This window comes from Elephantulus edwardii, unplaced genomic scaffold, assembly GCF_000299155.1.
Source record: "Elephantulus edwardii isolate Elephantulus edwardi_28Jun2011 unplaced genomic scaffold, EleEdw1.0 scaffold00193, whole genome shotgun sequence".
NCBI lineage: Eukaryota > Metazoa > Chordata > Mammalia > Macroscelidea > Macroscelididae > Elephantulus > Elephantulus edwardii.
The window spans coordinates 5,161,032-5,174,645 of NW_006399943.1; the positions used below are offsets into that span (position 1 = coordinate 5,161,032).

A 13,614-nucleotide genomic window follows, 5' to 3' on the forward strand; every position below is an offset into this window, starting at 1 on the left:
CAAATCCCTATGCACATCCAAAAACTTCTTCAACAGGGAAAAAGGGAAGCCACAGATTGGGAAGAAATATTTGGTAATGACATGTCTGACAAGGGACTTGTATCTAGAATTTATAAAATACTCGAGCACCACAACAAGATAAAGGTAAATAACCCAATTGAAAAATGGGCACAGGATATGAACAGACACTTCATTTTGAAGAAGACATTCAAGTGGCCAACAAGCACATGAAGAAATGTTCAAAATCCCTAGCTGTAAGAGCGATGCAAATCAAAACAACTGTAAGATATCATCTCACCCCAGTAAGAATAGCAAAATTTCACAGAAAAGGAAACATCAAATGCTGGTGAGGTTATGGAGACACTGGAACCCTTACTCATTGTTGGCAGGAGTGTAAAATGGTGCAACCATTGTGGAAGGCTGTATGGTGCTTTCTCAAAAACTTGCAAATAGAAATACCATTTTACCCAGCAATTCCACTACTGGGAATATACCCTAAAGAAACCATAAGCATCACTCAAGCAGATATATGAACACTCATGTTTATTGCAGCTTTGTTCACAATAGCTAAGAGCTGGAAACAACCCAAGTGCCCATCCACAAACCAATAGATAGAGAAGTTGCGGTATATTCACACAATGGAATACTATGCTGCATCGAAAAACAAGGAACTCGGGAAATATTCTACAAAATGAGTGACCCTGGAGGACATAATGCTGAGTGAAATATCTCTGTCACAAAAGGACAAATAGTGCATAGGATCACTGTTGTAAAACAGGACTGACATTGGGGCTGAGGGAAAACTGAGCAAGAGGAAATAAATAAAGAAAATTGTATTGAAACAAATGAGGGAGAGAACTGTTTAAAAGGAATATGTGATTAGGTATTATTGTCATGACTGGAGGCCAGAATGAAGGCTGCACTTTGGAGTGGACCTGGGGGAGGGATTGTATAACAATGAAAGAATTTTACTTTTCAAAGAGAAGAGCGAATTGGGGGGGAGGGGGTATAGGGAGATAAGTGCAACAATGAATGGAAACCCTAAGTTTCTGTAATGTTTCATTAAAATTAATTAAAACAAAAAACAAAAAAACACCTCAGGGCCCAGAAGGGGGCGGTGCCGCACGCAGGGGCGTGGTCTGCCCTGGGGCGTGGCCTGTCGCCCCGCCCTCACGACGCCGCACGTATAAGTCAGCGGGTGTGCGTGTGCGCACGGTGCGCGCACGTCGCGGTGCTGGACTCTGTTTCCGCGATCTCCTGCGCAGATGGGCTTCGTGGCTTAGGGGCTTTTTTCTTCCCTCCCGGTGTCCTGCCACCCGTGATCGCGCCGAGGCCCGAGGGGTCGCTGCCGAGGTAAGGCCTGGGATGCGGGGTGCGCAGGGCCTCCTCCGGTCCGGCTGCAGCGCGGGCGGGCACTGGGTGTACCGCGGCTGCGGCGGGAAGCCTGTGAGTGTCCAGCACGGCCGGGTCCCAGGACCGAGGACGCCGGCAACCCGTGCACAAAACGCCTTTGTTTCGTCCGTGCGGCCGGCCCAGGCCGGTTGGAACTGGCGGCGCGGGAAGGCGGGCCTGCACCCCGGCCCCGCCCGCCGCCGCTGCAGCCTCAGCCCGCGGGGAGCTCTGGCCCCAGCGGGTCCCCTGACCCCGCCCACCCGTGCGTAGGTGTCCACCAAGCCACGACAAGAGTATGGCAGCCATCCCCTCCAGCGGCTCGCTTGTGGCCACCCACGACTACTACCGGCGTGAGTAGGGACCCTTGCCCTGCGTGCCCCAGCCCCGCACCCTGAGACCAGACGGTGGCCGCCTGCCCTCCAGGCCACCTAGTTAGCCACCGTGATCCATGCTCCCAGTTCCTTGAGATTCCTTCCTGGAATTGGGCCCCTATCATTGCTGTGACAGGCCGTGGTTGGAAGGCTAGCGGTCAGAGCCCCTGTCCTGCTGACCTGCCTCCCCTCCTCAGGCCGTCTGGGATCCACTTCCAGTAACAGCTCCTGTGGAAGCACTGAGTACCCGGGGGAAGCCATTCCCCACTACCCAGGTGAGTACAGCCCCCCCACCCCCAGCTCTGGAAGGGCAGCCAGTCCTGTGCCAGCTGGCCAAGCACCTCAGGACTGCCAGTCACACCCTAACTCTGCCTTGCTTCCCCCAGGGCTCCCCAAGGCTGACCCGGGCCACTGGTGGGCCAGCTTCTTTTTCGGGAAGACCAGTGTCCCATTCATGGCCACTGTGTTGGAGTCCCCAGAGCGCTTGCGACCCCAGGCCTCTGGCAGTGTGGTCGCCTGTGACCTGGCCCAGGGCAACACAAGGAAGCAGCCTGGCAGCACCCAGGCGGCGCTGGCCCCGGGCTCCTCTTGAAAGGGCACCGACACCACCACCACCGACGCCTTCCTGAGGGGCTTCTGTCAGCACCTCCCTGCCCCACCCCATAGACTAGGCAGGTGCACCAAGTGCAAAAGTGGGTGGTTCTTTCTATTTCAAAAAAGCAAAAGACCAAAAAGTTGAGAGAACCACATTCTTTACTGTCTAATCACACATGAGCTTTTCGAATATCCATAGCTGTTTTATCCTCCCCAAGTGGAAATAAACTTGAAGCCACCAACCGGCTGTGATGTTTGTGCCTATATCACCAGGACCTGCTGTGTGAGTGTGTGTGTGTGCACGCGTGCACTTGTGTGACCCTGCCCAACCTCTGTGCTACCCACTGGGCCACACTGTCAGGGAGGATATAGAGGTACCAACTCTTTAGCCCTCTGGAACAAAGCCCAGGAAGGGGTCCCCCAGCTCTCAGGCCTACACCCTGACCCCAGCTGCCCAAGACAGGTTCATTGATGGGCAGGAGGACATGACACTTTGGTTCCTCAGGTGAGGTACTGGCTCTGCTCATTCCCAGGGCTCTGAGTGACCCAGGCACTCATGGGTACAGGTGACCAACCAGGACTCTGAGCGACCCAGACACAAAGGGGTATAGGAGATGACCAGCCAGGGCTCTGAGTGACTAGGCACACTTGAGTTTGGGTGACCAAAGGCTCTTTGACCAAAGATCTCCAGCAAGTGTTAGATCCCGTGTTTCAAACCTCATGACCCCTAAGGACTAGACCCAAGGCTGGTGAACACCAAGGCTCTCGAGAGCAGCTTATTTTTTATCCAGTACAGGTTTTCATTTACCTTTATATTATATTCCTAGACAGTTTATAACATGAATCACAATTTATTCATATAATTAATTACAGTGCCAAACATACTGCCTTTCAGAGGACAGTTTATTGAGGGGATGGGGCTTACACAGCTCAAGGAGTCCAGAAAGGTGGGGTGCCCTACCTCCACTTGTACTGTAAACAGCTGTGTTTGAATCCACAGAAAGTGTCCAGGTATGGTTCTGGGCACGGCAAGCGTGATTGCATCCCAGCTCCCTCTGCTGCTGTGCCTGGGTTCCTGGCGGCTGGTCCAAGGCCAAGTGAGGAAGGCACCTTGCTTGTCTCCTGAGGCAGCTTGAGGGGTTGCTGCTGAGGATGACTGAGTACACAGCTCCTACTAATCCAGCTGGGTGTCCGCCATGGCCCTGGCCGTTCGCCTCACCACCCCTTGGGTCCCAGAAGAGAGAGCTGCTGTGATCTAGGCCCCCTCACACACGTCTGGTTGTCTTTGCAGTCCGGGAACGAGGGCAACAGGAGAAGCTACCCTCCATCCCTAGGTCCTCAGCTGGGCTTGGTTTCTGCCAATAGCCCCCACAGTTCCAGAAGAGGGCTGTTACTTTCTGGAGGAATGGGAGGCCCTGCCACAGCCATTCCCTGCTATCCCAGGAGCCAAGTGTGGCCCCCAGAACAAGATCTTTGGCTCCACCAGCTTGATCCTCCCAGAGTCCGGACCATTCCTGGTAAACTCACTGGCAGATCTGAGGCCGTGGCTGCCTCACTCAGGCGCCAAGTCCACTGCCGCTCTCACAGGACAGGGCCTCGCTTGCTCAGAGTGGGTTCTCGTACTTGGTAAAGCTGAAGAGCTTCTCCCAGAGTGCATAGAAGCTGGGCCTCTGCATGGGGTCTCGCTGCCAGCAGGCCAGCATCAGCTTGTACACAGTCGGTGGACACTCCAGGGGGCGAGCCATGCGGTAGCCGGAGTCCACCCTCAGGAAGGTCTCATGGTTGGACATTCCTGTGGACAAGAGGAATGCCAGTACCCTCAGCACATCCTTCCTAGCTCTGGCCAGTGTACCATACTGGCAAGCAGGCCTGTGCCATTGCTGGGACCTGAGGCCTGGAGATCAGCAGGCGTGTTCTTCACCCCAGGGCGTTACCTCTCACCCTGGCCAGCTGGTGCCCATCCTGCTCTCCCTGCACTGGGACTCTGTGGGCCGGTACCTGGGTAAGGCATCTGACCCCTGCGGAAAACCTCATGGAGGAGAACCCCAAAGGACCAGACGTCCGACTTGGTGGAGTAGTGCCCTCTGGACAGTGCTTCGGGGGCCGTCCACTTGTAGGGGATGTTGTGGTCATAGGACAGGTAGATGTCCTCCTACAGGAGACATGTGCCAGGGTCACCCCAAGAGCATGAAGCTGAGGTATCAGCATCCTGTGCTGCTGGAGGCACTGTTTCCAGGCATGGGGGGTGGGGCACAGATGGGCCATCCGCAGGCCAGGTGGGACCATACATTTGTCCCTGGCTCTGAGATAGAAATGCCATGGGCCTGGCCGACAGCGTCCAGCACAGTGGGGACTGAACTGAGGGGGAGGATGTTTCCACTGCCAAGGCCTGGAGCCCTTGCTTCTCCTCATCCAGCCACACATCCTGGTCACCTGAACTCCAGGCACCCCACTCACCTCGTTTGCTCATCTGTCCTAGCTGTGGGCAGCCTCAAGGGAATCCTGACCTGGCCTCCCTCTTCCCCATAAGGACACCTGCTAATCTTGTGTCCACTGGCAGCTTCAGCCTTCCCCAGATCTGCACAGAGGAAGCACCACCCCTGACCCTACCTTGATGAGCCTGGCCAGCCCAAAGTCCCCCACTTTGCAGATGTTGTTGTCCCCTACAAGGATGTTCCTGGCGGCCAGGTCCCTGTGAATGTAGTCCTGGGACTCCAGGTAGCACATGCCCTCAGCCACCTGTGATGCAATGTCCACCAACTCTGAGACAGGAAGTGCTTTCTCATCAGAGTCTGCAAATAAGGGGAGCCAAGGTCAACTATAAATATAATAGTATCTGACAGACAAGCATTCTACAGAAAAGAGCAGATGAAAGACATTTACCAGTTAGAGAAAGACCAGTATTCAGTGTTGCTGCCCACCTGGCTGTGTTTGTTTGGGTTTGTTTTTTTTTTGGGGGGGTGGTGTTTCTTTGGGTTTTTTTTAACCCACCCTTTCCCTACTTCACCACCAACCCTTCCAACTTTTGCGTACAACATTTAACACCCGTCTCCCATTGACCAGCCTCTGATGTGATGGCCTAAGTCTCAAGCAATCAGGATTTCTCAGATTCTGATCATATCATGCTGCTGAACAGAAGGCAGCTTGGGACAACAAAGCAAAATACTATAATGAAATGTGCAGAGAGCGGGAGTCAGAAAATCAAAAGGGCCGGACTCGCTCAGCGTTTCTTAAGCTGAAGGAGTTGAAAAACAAATTCAAGCCACGGGTGGCAATACTTAAAGATAGTTTGGGTAGAATGTTGAATGATCCAGGATGTATAAAAAGAAGATGGTAGGAGTACACAGAGTCACTGTATCAGAAGAAATTGGCTGACACAGGAATTTCATGAAATAGCATATGAGCAAGAGCCTATGGTGACGAAGGAAGAAGTTCAAGTGGTTATGAAGGAATTGGCAAAAAACAAGGCCCCAGGAGTTGACAGCATGCCGATTGATTTATTTCAACAAACAGACACTGCCCTGAATGTGCTCACTAAGTTGTGCCAGGAAATCTGGAGGACAGCCAGCTGGCCAACTGACTGGAAGAGATCGATATTTGTTCCCATTCCAAAGAAAGGTGACCCAACAGAGTGTGGAAATTATCGAACAATATCATTGATATCACATGCAAGCAAGATTCTGCTGAAAATTATCCAAAAACGTTTGGAACAGTATGTCAACAGAGAACAAACAGCCAGATGTGCAGGCTGGCTTTAGAAGAGGTCGTGGTACTAGGGATATTTTAGCTAATGTTAGTGTGAAACCTATACTTGGACCAAGAGGCAGTCGTCAGAACAGAGCAGGGAGACACTGGATGGTTCAAAATCAAGAAAGGGGCCCATTAGGGATGTATTTTGTCTTCATACCTTTTCAATCTGTATGCAGAACAGATCATCTGGGACACATGAAAAGGAATGTGGCATCAGGATTGGTGGAAGAATCAATAACCGGTGTTATGTGGATGACACAACCATGCTTGCTGAAATTGAGGAGGGCCTGAAACGCTTGCTGCTTCAAGGACTGCAGTCTTCAATATGGATTGAAGCTCAACATCAAGAAAACATTCTCACCACTGAGTCAATTGGTAGCATCAGTATGGATGGTGAAGAGATTGAGATAGTTAACAGTTTTAGTTTGCTTGGTTCCACAGTCAACACTCTTGATAACAGCAGCCAGGAAATCAGGAGATGAATTGCATTGGGAAAGTCAGCTGTGAGGGACCTCTCAAGAGTACAGAAGAGCAATGACATCAGACTGGAGACTAAGGTGCGCCTGATCCAGGCTATAGCCTTTGCAATTATGTGAGAGTTGGACAGTGAATAGGGATGATGGAAAGAGAATTGATGCTGTTCAGCTGTGGTGCTGGAGAAGAGTGTTGAATATACCATGGACTGCTAGGAGAACAGTTTCGTCCTGGAGAGAGTGAAGCCAGAATGCTCCTTGGAGTCAAGGATTCTGAAGCTTCGTCTGACATACTTTGGGCATGTTGCAAGGAGGGACTGGTCCTTGGAGAGGGACATCATGTTTGGGAGAGTGGAGGGACGGCACAGGAGAGGAAGACCCTTGATGAGATGGATCGATTCTGTGAGTGGAGTGGTGGTAATAAGTGTGTTTGAGACGGTGAGGTTGGCACAGGATAGAACAGCATTTAGGGTTCTTGTACATAGGGTCGCTATGAGTCACAAGCAGCTCGATGGCACATTACAACAAGGTCAGCTGGTCAGAGGGCATGGGGCAGTCAGATGGCTGTAGGGGACCCGTCTCAGCTGAGATGTTACAGGGGGACCAGCTCTTGTAGAATGGGGCAGGCAACCATGTTCAGCTGGACCCAACCACCTAGGCTTGGGAAAAGGCACCTGGGACCATGGACCAGGTTGCAGCCATTCATTACCAAGAACCTGAAAGCGCATCCCTTTGTCCAGAGTTTGCCTCTGGGATCAGTGCAGACAGAACTTGGGCAAGGATTTATGTTCAGATTGTTCACTGTAGCATTACTGACAACACTGGCAGCAGAAGGGGGCAGTCTACACAAACAGACTGGTCAGCGCTTGGCTTCTGGGTGCTTCTCATGTTGGGGGCAGGGCTCACAGCAGTCAAGCTCAGATCAGAAGTGTTGCCATCAGGGACCACCAAACTGACTACAACTCCTAGCAGCACATGAGCTGACTGAACCTTACATGACAAGTGTCAGAATTTCACATTCAGAGAGTTGCAAATATCCTATGTATGGTACAGCCAACCCCACACCCTATGACCTAACAAGTATCCATAGAGACAGTCCAAAATCACCTTGTTCCAGCACACAAAGTACATCCCAGATTAGCATTTCTAAAATCAGCACTCTGAGGGGACTCGTGCTTGAGTTTCATTCACAAAGGCTGGCTTTGGCTAGTTGGATTTGGTGGTAAAGGAAGCAGTGGCACGTTTCACCAGTGACGTGCCTTTGAGTCAGACACTGAATGTGTGTGTCCCATTAGTGTCATGTGGGCCTGTCATCATGTCCAGTGTCATTTGGGTGTGCCATGCCATGTCAGAGGCTGTGTGAATGTGTCCAATCAGCTCCATGTGAGCATGTCATGAGTGTCAGATGCTGTGTGAATGTGTGTGCCCCCTCAGCACCATGTGGGCATGTCACGTGATGTCAGGTGCCGTGTTGACGTGTATTGTGACCTTACCACGCAGCAGCTCCAGCAGGCTCCCTTTGGGCATCAGCTCTGTGACGATGTACACGGACGGGATCCCCCACAGATGCCATGGCATACAGCGCCAGGATATGTTTGTGCCGCAGCCTCTTCATGGCCTGGTTCTCTCCCTGGAACGTGTGCTGGTGTAGCAAGTCATCTGTGGATGGAAACTGGTGGCTGCAGCACCCAGCCGGCCCTAGTGGGCTGGCCTTGACTTGACCCACAGTCCATCACATCGCCCCTCAGTGCTCACAGGACAGGGTCACTGTGACACCCCAGACCCCAGTGACCCTCCACTTGCTAGCCCCACTCCGTTAGGCAGCCTGAAGCCTAAACCACAGACAACTGGGGCAAATGTTTCCTGGCTCTGGGGACTTGTGTTACCACCACTCTGTTTTATGCTAAGGACTCAAAACTCTTCTAAAGGCATTATTTGGTAATGCCAGATGAGCCAGGGCTGTGGGTACTGGCAGGGCAGAAGGAGAGGGCACAAAGTCCCCTTGAGCCCACTTACCTCGGGCAATCACCTTGATGGCTACTCGGACCTGCTCTTTCCACAGCCCTTCAAAGACCTCACCAAAGTAGCCAGAGCCCAGCTTCCTGCAAAGACTGAACTCCTCCCGAGGCCGCTCCCAGTCATCACAATGGGGCAAAGGGCTCTGGCTCATGCCGCAGGGACAGACAAGGGCTGAAACGGGGAGCACTAGGGTGCCTGATCCTGCCCTAGCCCCATAGTAAGCGGGGTGAGTAGTACAAGAGTGCCCTATCTTCACTGGAGGGTGAGGGGTACAGAGGTGCCTGACCCTGCCCCAGCCTTAGACTGCACGGTGAGTAGTACAAGAGTGCCCTATCTTCACTGGAGGGTGAGGGGTACAGAGGTGCCTGACCCTGCCCCAGCCTTAGACTGCACGGTGAGTAGTACAAGAGTGCCCATCCTCACAGACAGCAGGGTGAGCGTAGGGGTGCCCTATCCTCACAGCAGGGTGAGAGGTACAGGGTGCCCTATCCTGCCCCAGCCGTAGATAGCAAGGTGAGAGTAGAGGCCTCACCCTCAGGGACAGGGGCAAGGACAGGAGTGGCACGGAGACACAGTGGCAGCTGGGTTGCTGAGCATCAGGGCGGGGAAACTCCCAATAGGTCTTCCCACCCAGCCAGGGCCCTCCTACTTCCTCCTGAGACAGGTGGGCTGACCATGCCCATAAATGGCCAGCACTAAGAAAGACTTGAGCCCACCTCTACCAGGCCACACCCACAATGGCCACTACCCTATCCCTATGGGAAACACATGACCTCATCCCCCCTCCAAGGTGGTCACTCAGCTGGACCTGCTGAGACCACTGCAGAAGGACTGAGTTAGCAGCTGACATTCAGGAATGTGAGCCTGAGGGGTAGGAATGGGCTAGGAGTGCAGTCACACCCCATCTCGGTTTGGAATGAGCCACCAGGGGCCAAGAAGGCTTGTCTCCAAACTGCTCCCATGCTCTGGTGGCCCGAGTGGGCTGCAGGCTCCCCAGAGTAAGTTGCCCCAGTAGCCCCGCCTCACACACTGAAGGACAGCCCTCTGCGCCCTGTGAGCACAACCAAGAGTGAAGCAGGCCAGGGTGTGGTCAGGTAGGAACCTGTGGGACCAGAGCGACCTGGAGTGCAAGGTCAGCCTGAGCCAGAGTCTCACCTGTGGGAAGAAGTGCCAGCACCATGGAGGTTCCCTGGAGGGTTCTCCAGCAGCTCAGTGAGCACTTGCCCAGAGCAGGCTGGACGAGCTGGGTCAGGGTCATCAGATAAGACATGCACGCAGCTGCCAGGATGGGGTGGCAAGGGCTGGTCTGGAACGCTATCTGTAAGAAGCTATGGTGGGCTCAGACTCTGAGAATCCCATGAACTTGTTTGCGGGCCGTGTCCTGGGGTGCAGGCACTCCAAGAAAAGGTCATTGCCTCTTAGACAGGACATCAGAGGTGTCCAGGCAAGAGAAGCTCCCGGGAAGTGCCCACCCTGGGCTCAGCTCTGCAGATGCAGGTCTCCATCTCCTGGATGAGCCCACCACCCTTTTGCTCTGTCCCGTCTACCTGGTCAAGGTCCAGTCCTCTTGGGCCCTGTCCATCTCTTTGAGTTCACCCCCCACCTCCAGCCCCATATTTCCCAAACTCCATTTCTCACGCAGAAGCTCGGGCTGTTCTGCTCCTTCTCCCCTGTATGTCATCCCCCACCCTGCATCTAACTCAGGGATACCCCCACCCCCACAGCCAATGCTGCAGGGCACAGAAGCTAGTCGGGATTGGAGAGGCCAGAGTAGAGGTCTTTATCCACACAGCCAGCGTGAGCTGCACAGGAAGCAGATGGTGAGAACGTCACTGCAGGGAAGGAGACGGACCAGCACACACGTGACCTGAGTGTGGGTCAGCCAGACCAGGAAGTAGCTCAGTTTCAAGAGCAACAAGTCCCAGCTGCTCCCCAAGGTTTATGGTTGCCAAACCCATCCAGCAGGTGCTCCTGTGCCAGTCGGATCTGACTCGATGGTACACAACAAGAAAAAGGAGGAAAAGAATGCCAAACCCATCCAACTGGGGGCAGCTGAGCTGCCCCTGGACTCAAGTGACTCAGGTCACTATTGGCATCCCTCTTCATCCAGCTGTGCTCTGACTCCCTAGATCTCTCTGCCTGGGTCCCAGCCTGGCGCACAGGAATTCCCTCCTCCCATCAGGACCCATCCAAGTAGCTGGGGCTGGACTTCGGGTCCCAAAGGACACACCTATCCTCTTCTGTGGCCAGTAGTGACCCTCTAGCTAGAGTCCTCTGGCCCCTCATCCTCATCCTGAACCCCAGTCAAGTCCTCTGCGTCTTCATTTCCCCCAGCCTACACCTTGATACTTCTACAGTTATTTATAGGAAAAGGTGCTTAGGAAGGCACAGATCTGAGACCCACACTCTTCTGCAGCTCCCCCTAGTAACTTCAGGGGCTCCCTGTCCAGTACATGATGTCCTAGGCTCAGCTCTTCCTCCTCTGCTCACCCCACCCAAAAGAGCAACAGGCCCTGGGCTTCACGTCTGAGTCAGACAATAAATATTTATTGGTGTTGGCTTCTGTGTGCACAGGTTTGGATACTCTCTGTGCTCACTACAATCCTGTTTCTGAGGCCTTGCTGCCCAGTGTCCACCTGGGCCAAAAGTCCACACTGCAAGGCTTTCTGTGCTGAGTTCATGCCCTCGAATTCACGTGGAGGGGAGGGAGGGAACCTGCCTAGAGCAGGTGTGTGCACATATGAAAATGTGGGCCTTCCTGCACACGTATAGGGGGCCCTCCTGTACACATGTGTGGAGGCCCTCCTGTGCATGCATGTAGGCCCCTGTACACGTGTGTGTGGAGGCCCTCCGGTGCATGCATGTAGGCCCCTGTACACGTGTGTGTGGAGAACCTCCTATGCACGTGTGTGTTTGATGGCCCTCCTATGCACATGTGTGTGTGGAGGCCCTCCGGTGCATGCATGCAGGCCTCCTGTACATGCATGTGTGTGTGGACCCTCCTGTGCATGCATGTGCATGCACCTCATGAGGTCCACTCAAAGCTCTGCAAGTGGTCAGTGGGTGGAATTCCAGCTTCATCACCTCTGTGTATGTTTACAGCTACTGCAGAAGGGTATGTGGTGTCCAGTCACGTGCTGGCCAGATGGAGACATCTGTAGCTGGCACCCAGCCTCTCCAGCAGCAAAGCAAAGGTGGGCCGCTCCTCGGGGCTGCCCTTCCAGCACTCCATCATAAGCGCATACACTTCTGAGGGGCAGGCGGCCGGGCGTGGCAGCCGGTACCCCCGAGAGATCTGCTGCAGCGTCTCCTGGTTGGTCATTCCTGGGAAGGGGACCAATGACAGGCCTAGGTCACAGCAGACACCTGCTCACCTCCAGATCTTCTCATTGCCTTCTCCCTCAGGCTAGCTCCCAGGACAAGCCAGGCTCCTCTCTTGGATTAGATGAGCCCTGGGAAGGAGCCTGAGACTCTTCTCTCAGCAGGCCTCTTCTGTCAGATTAAACCCAAGACAGCCGGTGCCTCTTCCCTTTGATTAGATGAGCCCTCAGAATGGGTTGTATTTCCTCCCTCAGACTGGATCCCACAAAAGGTGGCTGTCTTCGCTGGACACCTGCCTACCTTCATAGGGACACTGGCCATAGGTGAAGACCTCGAAGAGCAAGATGCCGAAGGACCACACGTCTGACTTCAGTGAGTACACCCTGTAGTTGGCAGCCTCGGGGGCTGTCCACTTAACAGGGATCTTGATTCCACTGCTAGGTGAGTAGATGTCATCCTGGAGGAGAGAAAGCAATAGCTGGGGGTGCAGGGCCTTCCCAACGGCCTTGGAGCTCAGCTCAAAACCATGCTGACCTTGAGCAGCCGGGCCAGGCCGAAGTCGGCCACCTTGCAGGCGAGGTCGTCTCCCACGAGCACATTCCTGGCAGCCAGGTCTCTGTGCACAATACGCCGCTCCTCCAGGTAACCCATGCCCTCAGCTACCTGGCAGGCCATGCTCAGCAGGTGGGCCTGGCTCAAGGCCTTGCCCTCAGGACCTGCAGGGCATAGGGGCATCACTTGGGCCCTTGTCACCCGTCCTCACCTGGAAGTGAGGTGAGAACGCCCCAAGTAAGGAGGGGATACCTGAGATTTCACATGGGTGATGGCCAAGGAGGGGCATGCAGGGGCTCCTCAATCAGGGAGCCTGGCACACCCTGGTCCTCAATCACCAAGTCAGATCTCCTAGAGGTGAAAGGCCAAGGAAGCCCAAAGTAGGGGAAGGTGTTTGGGTGACCCTGGGTGGCCAGGACCTAAGAGGAAGCAGGTGCCACTGCCCACTGCTTGACCAGAAGCCACCAGGCCATCTGTGAGGGGCAGGAGGACTGGAAGGGGGGAACACATGAAGCCTTAAGAAGCCCTAGGGGGCAGGGTAAGAATGAGTCCTGGGAAGAAATGGGCGAAGGGTGGGGAGCATGGTGCAGAAGCAGGGTCCCAGAAGAAGGTACGTAAGGTGTGGACAAAGAAGTGGGGCCAAGGCGCAGTAGGGGCTTGTGCTGTGCTGTGAGGAGCTGAGATGGGGGTGGTAAGGAGGGGCCTGGGGCTAAGGATAGGGCCTGGGGGGTCCAGAAGTAGGAAGAAAGGCAGACTGAGGAGGGTGAGAGGAGACTGAGGGGGGACGGGGGTGGGCGTGGGGGACTGGATGGACTGTGTCCAAATGAGCAGCGGTGAGATTGGAATGCACTGCTAGGGTCCTGGGGATGGAGAGGTGGAGGTGAGAAAGAAACAAAGGGCTGTGCAGAGTGGGCCCTAAGGTCTTGAGGTGGGGTTTGGGGCCTAGAGGTAGGGTAGGGGTCAGAAGGAGGTGGAGCCTGAAGGCTATGGGCTTTGGGGGCTGTGGGCAGTGGTTCAGGTGTTTGAGGGAGAATCATTAAGAGTAAGGCGGGATGGCGGGGAGGGTGTCCCCGCAGGCCTCTGCGCAGGGCTGGCGGGGGCGTGGCATGACGGGCGGTGAGGGGGCAGAGAGGAGAGGCGGG

The 13,614-nt window shown here is 54.3% G+C and overlaps 3 protein-coding genes across 3 annotated transcripts in view; 1 reads left to right on the plus strand and 2 right to left on the minus strand.

Moving 5' to 3' along the window:
• Positions 1–1,687: 1,687 nt before the first annotated feature.
• Positions 1,688–2,355, plus strand: PPDPF (pancreatic progenitor cell differentiation and proliferation factor). The gene is made up of 3 exons (XM_006896947.1): positions 1,688–1,742; positions 1,961–2,038; positions 2,150–2,355. Exons 1-3 carry the CDS (start codon positions 1,688–1,690, stop codon positions 2,353–2,355), a joined length of 339 nt encoding a protein of 112 aa, XP_006897009.1.
• Positions 2,356–3,961: 1,606 nt separating this feature from the next.
• On the minus strand, positions 3,962–8,750 carry PTK6 (protein tyrosine kinase 6). Its single transcript, XM_006903616.1, is given in 6 exon segments — positions 3,962–4,149; positions 4,356–4,509; positions 4,968–5,149; positions 8,074–8,128; positions 8,130–8,239; positions 8,597–8,750. Coding segments are annotated over 6 exon segments (843 nt in total).
• A 2,979-nt stretch (positions 8,751–11,729) lies between these two features.
• The window catches only part of SRMS (src-related kinase lacking C-terminal regulatory tyrosine and N-terminal myristylation sites), a 7,107-nt gene continuing 5,222 nt past the window's right edge, over positions 11,730–13,614 (minus strand). The window contains exons 6-8 of the mRNA XM_006896948.1: positions 12,455–12,636; positions 12,221–12,377; positions 11,730–11,923 (exon numbers count right to left, since the gene is read on the minus strand). Coding sequence (XP_006897010.1) covers positions 11,730–11,923; positions 12,221–12,377; positions 12,455–12,636 — 533 coding nt within the window. The remainder of the gene's footprint in view (positions 11,924–12,220; positions 12,378–12,454; positions 12,637–13,614) is intronic.